Source organism: Eptatretus burgeri, chromosome 16, assembly GCF_056783735.1.
Source record: "Eptatretus burgeri isolate ZD-2024b chromosome 16, Ebu_testis_v1, whole genome shotgun sequence".
Lineage (NCBI taxonomy): Eukaryota > Metazoa > Chordata > Myxini > Myxiniformes > Myxinidae > Eptatretus > Eptatretus burgeri.
Window position 1 is genome coordinate 22,343,385 of NC_140976.1, and position 12,662 is coordinate 22,356,046.

General features: G+C 48.5%; 1 protein-coding gene across 6 annotated transcripts in view; it reads right to left on the bottom strand.

Moving 5' to 3' along the window:
* FBXO30 (F-box protein 30) overlaps positions 1–10,746 on the bottom strand; it is a 73,799-nt gene extending 63,053 nt beyond the window's left edge. The window contains exons 1-2 of one of the 6 annotated variants that reach the window (XM_085859066.1): positions 10,475–10,742; positions 7,002–7,368 (exon numbers count right to left, since the gene is read on the bottom strand). In XM_085859066.1, the coding sequence (XP_085715192.1) occupies positions 7,002–7,321 (320 nt within the window). In that variant the 5' untranslated portion in view covers positions 7,322–7,368; positions 10,475–10,742. Of the gene's footprint in view, positions 1–7,001; positions 7,559–8,951; positions 9,061–10,474 lie in introns of those variants that run through there. The other 5 variants (XM_085859070.1, XM_085859068.1, XM_085859071.1 and 2 more) reach the window with 5 other exon arrangements.
* Positions 10,747–12,662: the final 1,916 nt, after the last annotated feature.

Genomic DNA, 12,662 nt, shown 5'->3' on the forward strand with positions numbered 1-12,662 from the left:
TGTTCATTGACAGCAGCAAGCGATCACTGAAATGTGTTCTGCTACACAACGGCAACCAGTTTGCCTCTGTACCCATCGCTCACTCGACTACACTGAAGGAGAAGTATGAAGTGGTGAAGTACGTGCTGGAGAAAATTGGTTATGATCAGCATAAGTGGTTTATTTGTGTTGACCTGAAGATGGTGAACTTTTTGTTGGGACAACAGTCTGGCTTCACCAAGTACCCATGTTTTCTGTGCATGTGGGATAGTAGGGACCGTGCTCAGCATCACACGAAGAAGGACTGGCCTGTGCGGGAGGAATTGGTGCCATGCAAAGAAAGGAACGTCATCAACGACCCTCTGGTGGACAGAGACAGAATACTCTTCCCACCGCTGCACATCAAGCTCGGCTTAATCAAGCAGTTCACCAAGGCTCTGGACAAAGATGGTGACTGCTTCACTTACTTGTGCCAGGCTTTTCCAGGATTGACCATGGAGAAGTTGAAAGTTGGCATCTTTGATGGTTCTCAGATCCGTCAGCTCATCAGAGATCCAGAGTTCAAAAACTCAATGAACGAAGTGGAACTGGAAGCGTGGAAGACATTTGTTTTGGTAGTGAAGAACTTTCTTGGCAACAATAAGGCCAGAAACTACGCAGAACTTGTCAACAACATGCTGACTGCTTTCAGAAACCTGGGCTGCAACATGAGCATCAAGATGCACTACCTATTTTCACATATGAACCGGTTTCCTGAGAACCTGGGTTCAATGAGTGACGAGCAGGGGGAGAGATTCCATCAGGACATGAAGGAGATGGAGACCAGGTATCAGGGTCGCTGGGACGCAGTCATGATGGCTGACTACTGTTGGAATCTGAAGAGAGACCTCCCTGCCGCTGAACATTCCAGGAGTTCGAAGAAACGGAAGTTCAAGCCCTGAAGTTTGAACAGTGGTGACGCAACATGCAATTTACTTGTACTTACCTTTATCAATGCCCACCATTCAGATGACAGTAATCGATGTTTCTATCATGTAATCAATAAATGTTGTTGGCAAAACATTTTTTTTTCTTAAAAACATGTTTAGGATGATATGTGTTGACAAAAATCAGCTGATAATGCCACAAAAATGTAATTGATTTTGTCACAAGATCTGATTTTTTCAAATCAACTTAGCACAAAAACCTGACCTGATGGAGAGAAACGGATGCCATTTCCTGATTCAGCAGTGCCAGAATACCCTAATTCACTTGTAGAAATCTAGACAACATTCAGAAAGTAAAAAATTGTTGACCAGTGTTCTTTTTTTCTTCTTTGTTCTTGTTCTTTTTTTTTTCTTTCTTTTTTTTTTTTTTTTTTTCTTGCTTTTTGTTTTTTTTTTTTTTTTTTTTTTTTTTTTTTTTTTTTTGTTCTTGCACATCTTGCACATCTTGCAAGTTTTTGTTCTTGCACATCCATACTTTGAAGCAACTTTTGAATCTGGAAACATCTTTTAAAATAGAGGTCCAGCATGATCTGAGACTGATATGGGCAAGTTATGTTCCACAATAAATCCACTAAAGAGAAGTTCCGCTCGGGTAACATCCTCTTCCTCGCTTGTCCCTTGTTTGGTGAAATAATTCAGAAGTGTACCGGTACTCGTGCTCGAAGATCTCTCCTTTGCAATGTCTGTGTGCCGTTTGCTTCCAACGTGCTTCCGAATATCATCGCGACCTCCGTGCTCAACTGAAATATCAACGCTGCATACTGTACAATACGCATGATGAATTCCTCTTTCAGACTTTCGAATACACGGGTATTGGAGACTGTATTCGGTCTTGCACTTCTGAGACCATTTCTTGGTCTTCGTAAGCTTCTTTTCTGCCATTTCGTAATCAACATCGAGGGCTTGAAGCATCGGTAACTTCGAAGTCGATGTTCCACAGCTGCAGCGCGACTCGTAGAACTCTAGCGGCTGTTAAATTAAACACCGCACGGTGGTCGCGACCGCCGGGCTGGTACGGGGCCCAGCTGCATGCAGTGAGCGTATCGCATGCATATACACTGTGCATACATACCGCATGCACTGTATTGCACACATACCGCATGCACTAAATCTCAGTGCATGATCGCATAAGCGAGATCCAGACCCAATGTTTCGCTGCTCCTCATTTGAATTTGCAATTTTTAACGTACAATTTGGTAGCAGCGAACGTTATGGAGTTACCACATGCTATACGTAGCAGACGATGCTTTTCATTCAATTCTCATACTAGTACATTCTGATTAGTGAACAGTGCAAAAATATCAAAATTTCGGGAGGATAAGGATAGTGATCGTAAGGGCGGGAGTTTGGGTGAATTTTCGGAAGCCTCCCGATGAAATCGGGAGGGTTGGCATTGCTGTGTTTATGTGTGTTGCACCGTCCATCAAACAGTGATGACTCCATTTACATCTCGCTCGCCAAAAACATGGACCAACTTATATTCACTCATTCAAACTCTCTCTTCCTCATATGTGGTGACTTCAATTGCCATCATGCCAAATGGCTGGGTGTGGGTACTTCTCTCACCTGCCATGGCACTTCAGCACAGGATTTCTGTGACTCATTGGGACTGACAATCTGTCAATTTCCCGACCTGGTTCTCAGCCAACGGGACTCCATCTCTTCTGGATTTGATTTTGACCAATTTCCCAGAAAATGTCCGCTGCTCTTCTCCTGCTTCAATCAGTTCATCTGACCATATGCTTGCTAAAGTGGTCATCTCTCTGGCTGTTATTAGAGAACCACCTCAGTGCCAACAAGTGTGGCATTTCACTTAGGCTGACTGGCAGGGACTTCAAGCCACCATCAAACTTCGAGACTGGTCCCCCATATTTACTCTCTATGACATCAACTCATCCTGGGAATTCTTTCAAAGAAACTTGCCCTCTCTCATGCACAGATTTATCCCATCTCATCTTCAGTTGTCCTCCCGTTCCTCCTGCTCATGGTGCACTGAAGCTTGTGGTGAGGATGTTGTGCTGAAACAACTTGTCTTCGCCTCATGGATGGCAAATCCAACAGAAGGCAATCTCATTTCCTTCCACAAAGCTTGGAACAAGTTTTTCTACCCTCTGGAGAGCCAGGAAACAACATCTTTCCAATCTCAAGTCTGAACTCTCAAACCTGTCTCCCTCCTCAAAATCCTCATGATGTCAGGTTAAGTCTGTTTCTGGTGTATGTTCCCCCTCCATCCCTTCCCTTACCGCAAATGGATGCACAGCTAACACTGCACATGAAAAGGCTGAATGCCTAAACTCTGTGTTTACTTATAAATCTTGAATCTCAAACCCATCACTTTCTCTACCCACCTTACCCAGTGGCACCCAGCTGTCCCTGAACTCTGTGTCAGTTTCTCCTGACAAGGTGGAGAGCTTGCTGTCAAACCTCGACTGATTCTGCAACCGGTCCAGATGGCATCAGCCCACGTGTCCTCAAAACCTGCTCTGCTGCTCTTGCTCATCCTCTCTGTTCTCTTCACCCTCTCATTTGCTCAAGGTCATCTGCCATCTGCTTGGAAATCAGCAAACATTACCGCCCTGCATAAAAAGTGCAAAAACAGATCCCTCCAACTACAGACCAATCAGCCTTTGCCCTATCAACAACAGCAAGGTTACGGAATCCACCATCGCTTCCGATATTATATCCTTCCTCTTCTCCAAAGGCCTGATTTCCAATCATCAATTTGGATTCAGACCAGTTCACTCTACCCTGGACTTGCTGCTCCTGCTTTCCTAACAATGGATGGAGGTCCTCAATGCCAGACATGAGATCAGAGCCATATCCCAAGAGATATCGCGTGCTTCCGATAAGGTCTGGCACCACGCCCTGCTCACCAAACTCTCTTCCTATGGTATCCAAGGCAATCTCCACTCATGGCTCGCAGACTTCCTCTCCTGTCGCAGTCAACGTGTGGCCCTTAATGGAGTTCTCTCATCCCCTCTTCCTGTCCAGGCTAGAGTTCCTCAAGGCAGCATTCTGGGCCCTGTTCTTTTTCTGTTTTTCATCAACGATCTCTCCGATTCTCTGGAAAATCCTCTTCATCTCTTTGCTGATGACTCCACCCTCTGCTGTGCCATCTGTCATCCCTCAGATCAGCAAGCAGAGCCTCTTCGCTCTGCAGATCTGGATAAAATCATTAGCTGGTCCAACACTTGAAACACGTCTTGCAATCCTGACAAATCTCACTATGTCTCTCTGAAAGGACCATCTGGAACCCCCTCCCCCCCTTTCCCATCTACTTTCTCAATAATCCTCTTGAAGAAGTCCTTTCATTCAAGCTTCTGGGTCTCACTATCTGCCATGCTCTTTCCTGGGAAAGCCATATTTCCAAGCTAGCCTCCAAAGCCAGTCGCCGACTGGGCATCCTCAGTCATGCAAAATCCTTCTTTGACACACCTGAGCTTCTGACCACGTACATAGCTTTCATCCGTAGCCTGATGGAGTACTGCTCTCCCCTCTGGGCTGGTGCTCCCACCTCACACCTTTCTCGGCTTCACGCTGTGGAAACCAAGGCATTTAGGATCAGTGGTATCTCCCGCGATGAAGCTGAGTCTTTGGGTCATTCACTCTCTCTCACCACAGGCAGGTCGGTGGTCTTTCTGTCTTCTACAGTCTCCTTTCCAGCCTTGCCCCCCTTGCTCTGTCTGTGATCTGACCCTCCCCCCTTCATATTTACGCAGGGCACTCAAGGTCCGCCAGCCTGGTGTTGGCACAGTGGTTAGGGCAGCGGCTTGGGACCCAAGAAGTCCTGAGTTCAAGCCCCGTTGGGCCACTGAATTAATACCCCAGGGGGTTGACTCAGCCTGTCATCCTTCCGAGGTCGGCGAAATGAGTACCAGTGTACTGGGCCCGGTGTATACCCCGGTTAAAATAGGTGTACCATATCCCTGTGTCGTAAGAGGTGACCAGGGTTGCGTCAGGAAGGGCATCCGGTGTAAACCATGTGCCAAATCACCATGCGGATCATATGGATGATCCGCTGTGGCGACCCCTAACGGGAGCAGCCGAAAGAAGAAGAAGAAGAAGAAGAAGACTCAAGGTCCGCCAGCAACCCCCTTCTGGTGAAACTACCAAAATCAAGAATCACTGCTCACCTTCACTCTTTCATTCCTCCTTTTGCCCCACCTCTGGAACAAACTTCCAGACTCTCTCCATTCCAATTCTTCCCTCCAGGTCTTCAAAACAGCTGTTCACCACCACCTCTTATCTCCCCCTTCCAAAACCATGATCTTTTCACCCTCCGTTAATCCACCCCAAAGCCACCTCCTTCAAATTCGCTGCATTCCTTCCTGAAAGTCCATGAAGTGTCCATCTTGTTTACCCTGTGTACCCAACCCCATCCCTCTCCCTTCCACAGATCTCTTAATGTCTGTTCCCCACTTTTTTGTGCTGCCCTCTCCCACCCCTCATTTCTCCTGCTCCCTTTGTTATAACGTTCTGTGTATTCGCTCTGATATGAGCTTCGATATTGTATACAAACAAATAAAAATTACAAAGAAGATTAAACCAAGTGGGCAGAATTTGCATTAACAGTCTTTCCAAGGGTAAATATGACATTATGTTTGAAATATGTGAATGCCCAGAAATTAAAAAAAGCACAAGGAAAACAATCCAAAAACACCGACTTTTAGTCAAGCTTTTTTGTTTCCACGTAGATTATTGTGTACACATAGTCGAGGCTCGTGAAGGACCTAGAATTAGTACACTGCACGGATCAGAACACAACAGGACAAAAGGAACAGCAGAACGAGGGGGGAAACACCAACAGCAGAGTTAAATGCCAAGAGAGAGGCAGACTTGGGCAAACAATGGGTGTGGGGAAAAATGAGGGGCAGGACAGGATGCAAGGGGTGGACAAGGTGGATACAGAAGGACACTCAGGAGGGAAACCGGAAATTTGGAAGGAGGGAGGATTGGGGTGGGGTGGTGGTTGGGGGGGTGGGGTGGTGGTTGGGGGGGTGGGGTGATCAACGAGGTTATAAAAGATCATGGTTTGGGATTGGGAACAATCTGAGATGGTGGTGAAGAGATGTCTTCAAGACCAAGGGGGAAGGATGACATTGAAGGTGGTGGAAGACAGAGAGACCACCGACCTGTCTGCGATGGCATAGTGATAGACCCATAGACTCTGCTTCATCGTGGGATATTCCAATAATCCTGAAGGCCTTGGTTTCCATGGCATGAAGCTGAGAAGGTGTGAGGCATGGCCCAAATAGGAGAACATTATTCCATCAAGCTGCGGATGAAGGCCATGTCGTTGGATAGGAGTTCAGGTGTGCAAAGGAAGGACTTTGTACGATGGAGGATGCCCAGTCGGCAGCTGTCATTGGAGGCCAACTTTGAAATGTGGTTTGACCAAGTAAGATTATGGCTGACAGTGAGACCCAGGAGTTTGAATGACCAAACTTCTTCAAGAGGATCGTTAATAAAGTAGATGGGTGAGTGGGGATGGGAGGGGGAATTTTACAGACGGTCCTTTCGGAGAGAGATGGTGAGGGTGTGAGATTTGTCAGGATTAAAAGAGATGTTCGAAGTGCTTGATCAGCTTGTGATTTTGACAAGGTCTTGCTCAGATGGAAACGCCAAACCAGCCAACCTGTATAGCATGCAATATATTCCAGTTGGATGCTAATTACATTAATCAAACTGTGGAGTATCCAAAAAAGCGAAACAAATTGGGTGATGCTGCCGAAGTTCATGACGAAGAATGTCAAAAGCTATGCACTGTACACACAGGAAAGCAGAGTGGTCTCCAAGGAGGCAAATAAGCGGAACTCCGATCCATAACAATGGCAAAGATACAACAATGATACGTTTTGTAATTAGCGCAACAAGTGTGACGCGGGTATTAACCAAGATAGCACGTCACGTCAACGACAATCGGATGGAAAAACAATGATTTATGGAAAGAAAAATATTTTTTAATGTAATTTTATAGAAATTAGAAAAAAAAACAAAAAACAAAGAAAAAGTGGTGCAAGAATTTAAAGCCAATACCGGACGGGCCAGCGGTTCCACTCCATAGTACAGCACACCACACTTGCAGGACACACTCTGATGTGAGCTCCGACAGCACAACGGTGCATCCACAGGGGGCAACCGTAGCCGGCATTGGGGCAAGGCACACGCTCCAGAGGGCACAGTTGCCTATGCTCGTTTCCTTTGCACGTGTGGAAGAGCGCACCACAAGCTGCTGGACAGGGCCTGACCTCACAGATCCCTCCAGTCCCAAGGCGGGCCTTGCAGCGGCGCATCACACAGTGAGCACAATGCACATGCTCGGGAGCTGCCGGTAGCACGCTGTCAAGGGGCAGCATGTTAGCAGCACCCGTGAGATCACCTAGTTAAGTCCAGCAGCACCCACCTAAGGAAGAATGTGGTGTGGGGGAAGAGAGGGGTGGAGGATTCAGATATGGCCCGACCAATGCCACATGGAGAACAGGATTCAGAAGAAGGAAAGACTACGTAAAGACCAACGGTTGTACAAATCCTCAAACAGCCAAAGGCACATTGCAAAACAGAAGCACAGTTGCTAACCAAAAGAGGACACTGAAATGAACCCAACAACTTGGAGGACGATTATATATCTCCACAGATCATGTGATTCTTTAGAGTCAAAGGTGACACATTGAGCAATGTACCACCGGTATCAGCTGCTTCTGGCCATTTTTAAGGTTGGTAACGAGATCAACAGCAAATCTCTTTTCTCTTAAACAACACACGCTTTCCCACGCCCCGTCAAAACATTCACATTCACATTCACGAAACATCGAATTACTTTCGAAAAGTTCCATTTCTTGGCCGGAAAACTGTTTTTTTGCCCAATCAATGTTGCCCGAAAATGGTCTGGTGTTCAAGCATGCCACAATTTCTACACTAGCCACGTGACCGTTTTAAAAATAACCGACTTAATTCCAGTATTGATTTTCAGTGCTGTACTTGACCAAAGAATTAGGTTCGTACAAAAACCATTGGACACCAAAACCCATAAAACTCCCCCGCAAACAAACCTGATGAAAGTGCCCAGCTCAAGTTTCTGCCAAATACGCAAACACCAGTTGAGACCAAACACATCACGAGTTTGCGTTTTCATGGCCGACATGACAAAATAAACATGCACAGCCATGCAGGTGTACATCACAGGATCTCCATTCGCAGAGAACATGGTCTTTGTGCTCGACACATGATCGAAGAATTGTCCAACACAACCCCACCCCCCCCCCCCCTGACCGAACTCACATCAATGGCAATGTTAAACCCTCTGCACAGACATTTGGAAAACAAAACATCAGGTGATCCAAGAAGCCACTGCAACGGTTTGCCCAAAAGATGTGACGCTGAGGGTTTGTTGTGCACGACAGCCACCAATGAGAAACAAATTTTAACACTATTACTGCCGATTGTGTGTAAAACAACCGAGTTCAGAACAAAACACTTATTGCGAGAAAGAATTATGTCCTCGTGATTCTTAATGAACTTGCACTTACGGCCGTAACTTGTTAAATGATCCCAAGACAAACCTCAGCAAACCGAAGACGACAACTTCCAGACTGGTGTTTCAAATGTGACACCAAATTCTTGTTCCAAAAGCCAAGCCATATATATTCACAAGTCTGCCACGAGTTTTTACAACGTTCCATTCCCTACCAGTGTCCTTGTAGGGGAAGAAAAGTGACAAATGCCTCCTTTCAGGAAATCACTCATTCTGGTGTTTTTCCAAGTCTTAAGAACCAACAGAAACAACAACAAGGCTGGTGAACACCACTCGCAGACCAAACGTAATCCCACCCGAAACACAACCAAAACAAACAAGCCCGAGAAACACAAAATGGGTCCATACGTCCTCCCCTCAGAACGAACACTTTCCAAACACCACCGGCCCAAAGCCTCGCTCAAGCCCCCCCACACCCAACGAAGACATCACCAGATGAACACCACCGGACGCACCTCCCCGGGCGAACACCACCGGACGCACCTCCCCGGGCGAACACCACCGGACGCACCTCCCCGGGCGAACACCACCGGACGCACCTCCCCGGGCGAACACCACCGGACGCACCTCCCCGGGCGAACACCACCGGACGCACCTCCCCGGGCGAACACCACCGGACGCACCTCCCCGGGCGAACACCACCGGACGCACCTCCCCGGGCGAACACCACCGGACGCACCTCCCGGGCGAACACCACCGGACGCACCTCCCCGGGCGAACACCACCGGACGCACCTCCCCGGGCGAACACCACCGGACGCACCTCCCCGGGCGAACACCACCGGACGCACCTCCCCGGGCGAACACCACCGGACGCACCTCCCCGGGCGAACACCACCGGACGCACCTCCCGGGCGAACACCACCGGACGCACCTCCCCGGGCGAACACCACCGGACGCACCTCCCCGGGCGAACACCACCGGACGCACCTCCCCGGGCGAACACCACCGGACGCACCTCCCCGGGCGAACACCACCGGACGCACCTCCCCGGGCGAACACCACCGGACGCACCTCCCCGGGCGAACACCACCGGACGCACCTCCCCGGGCGAACACCACCGGACGCACCTCCCCGGGCGAACACCACCGAACGCACCTCCTCGGGCGAACACTACCGAACGCACCCATCTCCCCCCCACCCACATCTCCTCCCCCCCACCACCCACATCTCCACCCCCACCCACATCATAGAACCCATCGCTCCTCCTAAGCTGCTGACCCATAAACTCGACCCTCTCAACCCCTTCCACATTCTCCGAATGAACAACCGTTTCCTCATCACGACTGAAAATATTTCATCCACTTTCTAATCCAAAGCGAGTACAACAAAACGAATCCACTTTATAATCATTTGAACATCTGAGAATGGTCGATGAAACATTAAAATAGCACAACAAACAATGTGCCGTTATTGAAATAACTAAAACTCAACAAATCTCGCCGTTCCCTTTGTTGTAATCTCCGCTCTCCCAGCCCCGCGCTTTGCGGTCCAGTGCGGCCCCATCGGCTCCAGCCGACGTCGTGGTCCATTACCGCCTTTAGCGGCCTCGCGACACAGACAGGCACAGCCATACACGGCCATACACAGTCATACACGGCCATACACAGCCATACACGGCCAGGCACAGTCATACACGGCCATACACATACACGGCCGTGCACAGCCATACACGGCCATACACAGCCATACACGGCCAGGCACAGCCATACACGGCCATACACAGACATACTCAGTCATACACGGCCATACACAGCCAGGCACGGCCATACACGGCCATGCACAGCCATACACGGCCATATATGGCCATACACGGCCATACACGGACATACACGGCCATACACAGACATACACGGCCATACACAGACATACACGGCCATACACAGACATACACGGCCATACACAGACATACACGGCCATACACAGACATACACGGCCATACACAGACATACACAGCGATGTGAGGAAGAAAAACGTACCAAGGAAATCTTCCACTCGGTGCGACGTACTGAGTTTCCCTCTGTTTCTCTTCTTCCACTTTGTGCCTCCCACCGAGCGGCTGCCGGTCTCACCCCAAACCAACAGGGAGCGCACCGGAAGCGTGGCGTGTCGAGAGTGTGTCAAGGAAATTCTTATTCGTCGTCATCAGCATCCTAAAAGTACGAAGTAAACGTAAATCCTGGAGATCATTGCTCTTCACTACAACGTGGACATGCGAGAGGGATCATGTTGGTTTAAAACGTCCCCCTCCCCCCCATCACCACCAGTACTTGTCCAGTTTTGTTTTTGGAGTTTAAAAATGGCGTTTTCAGAGCCCAAGGCTCTAGATAGACCACAAACCTAAAATTTCGGCAGGAGCCAACAAGTTCTAGTAAACGTTATTATATCGTTTTACCGGTTTAGTGAACGGGATTTAAACCCGATTTGAAATGTTGAGGGTGCTTGGTATCGTTCAACCGTCGTACTAAGTCTAATATACAGGTAGTGGACAAAAAAAAAATATGACTACTGGACTTGTAGCTTATTTGGGCCCTGTCCTGATGTTGTAACCCAAATTTGGTGGCATTCTGACTGGTGTGCCTGGAAAAGAAGACTTTTTGGAGGAACTTACCGAGTCCGCCATTTTGACCGACTTTAAGTCACGTGACTGGTTTGTAAAGTCTTTTTTTTTTTTTTTTTTTTTTTTTTTTTTTTTTTTATACCTTGGTCGAGGCTCGTATGAGAGCTAACACACAACTCACAGCAAGGAGGCATGAGACAAGAGGGGCGGGAGTGGAAGGGACAAAACATTGGGGAACAGACACAGGTGAACTGTGGAAGGGAGAGGGATGGGGATGGGACGGGGAACATGGCGAGGGGAAGATGGACATTCAAGGGACTTTCAGGAAGGAAAGCAGGAGAATTGAAGGAAGTGGGCTTGGGTGGATTATCGGGGGTAGAAAAGATCGAGGATTTGGATGGGGGAAGATAAGAGGTGGTGGTGAACAGCTGTTTTGAAAGCCTGAAGGGAAGAATGGGAAAGAATAGAGTGAGGAAGTTTATTCCAAAGGCGGGAAAAAAGAGGAATGAAAGAGTGAAGATGAGCAGTGATTCGTGATTTTGGTAGTTTTACCAGAAGGGGGTTGTTGGCGGACCTTGAGCGCCCTGTGGAAATGTGGTTGGGACAAATCGCAGAGAGAGCAGGGGGGCAAGGCTGGAGAGGAGTCGGTAGAAGACAGAAAGACCACCGACCAACCTGCGGTGATTGAGTGAGAGGCCCAAAGACTCAGCTTCATTGCGGGAGATGCCAATGATCTTAAAAGCCCTGGTTTCGACAGCGTGAAGTCGAGAAAGGTGGGAGGCAGGAGCACCAGCCCAGAGGGGAGAGCAGTACTCCATCAGGCTACGGACAAAAGCTTTGTAAGTGGTCAGGAGCTCAAGAGGGCCGAGGAAGGACTTTGCACGACGGAGGATTCCCAGTCGGCGACTGGCTTTTGAGGCAAGGTTGGAAATGTGACTTTCCCAGGAAAGGTCATGGCAGATAGTGAGACCCAGAAGCTTGAAAGAAAAGACTTCTTCCAGAGGATTGTTGAGAAAGTGGATGGGGTGTTTTGTAAACGGTCCTTTCGAAGAGACATAGTGAGAGTGTGAGATTTGTCTGGATTGAAAGACATGTTCCACGTGTTGGACCAGTTTGTGATTTTATCCAGATCTGCAGTGAGCGAAGAAGCTGCTGCTTGCCGGTCTGAGGGATGACAGATGGTACGGCAGAGGGTTGAGTCATCGGCAAAGAGAAATAGAGGATTTTCCAGAGAGTCCGAGAGATCATTGATGAAAACCAGAAAAAGAACAGGGCCCAGAACGCTACCTTGAGGAACTCCAGCCTGCACAGGAAGAGGGGATGAAAGAACTCCATTTAGGGCCACACGTTGACTGCGACAGGAGAGGAAGTCTGCGAGCCATGAGTGGAGATGGCCTTGAATACCATGGGAAGAGAGTTTGGTGAGTAGGGCAGGGTGCCAGACTGTGTCAAAAGCACGTGATATGTCCAGGGATACGGCTCGGATTTCCTGTCTGGCATTGAGGACCTCCATCCATTGATGGGAGAGCAGTAGCAGCATATCTAGGGTAGAGTGACCTGGTCTGAAACCAAATTGATGATTGGAAATCAAGCCATTGGAGAAGAGG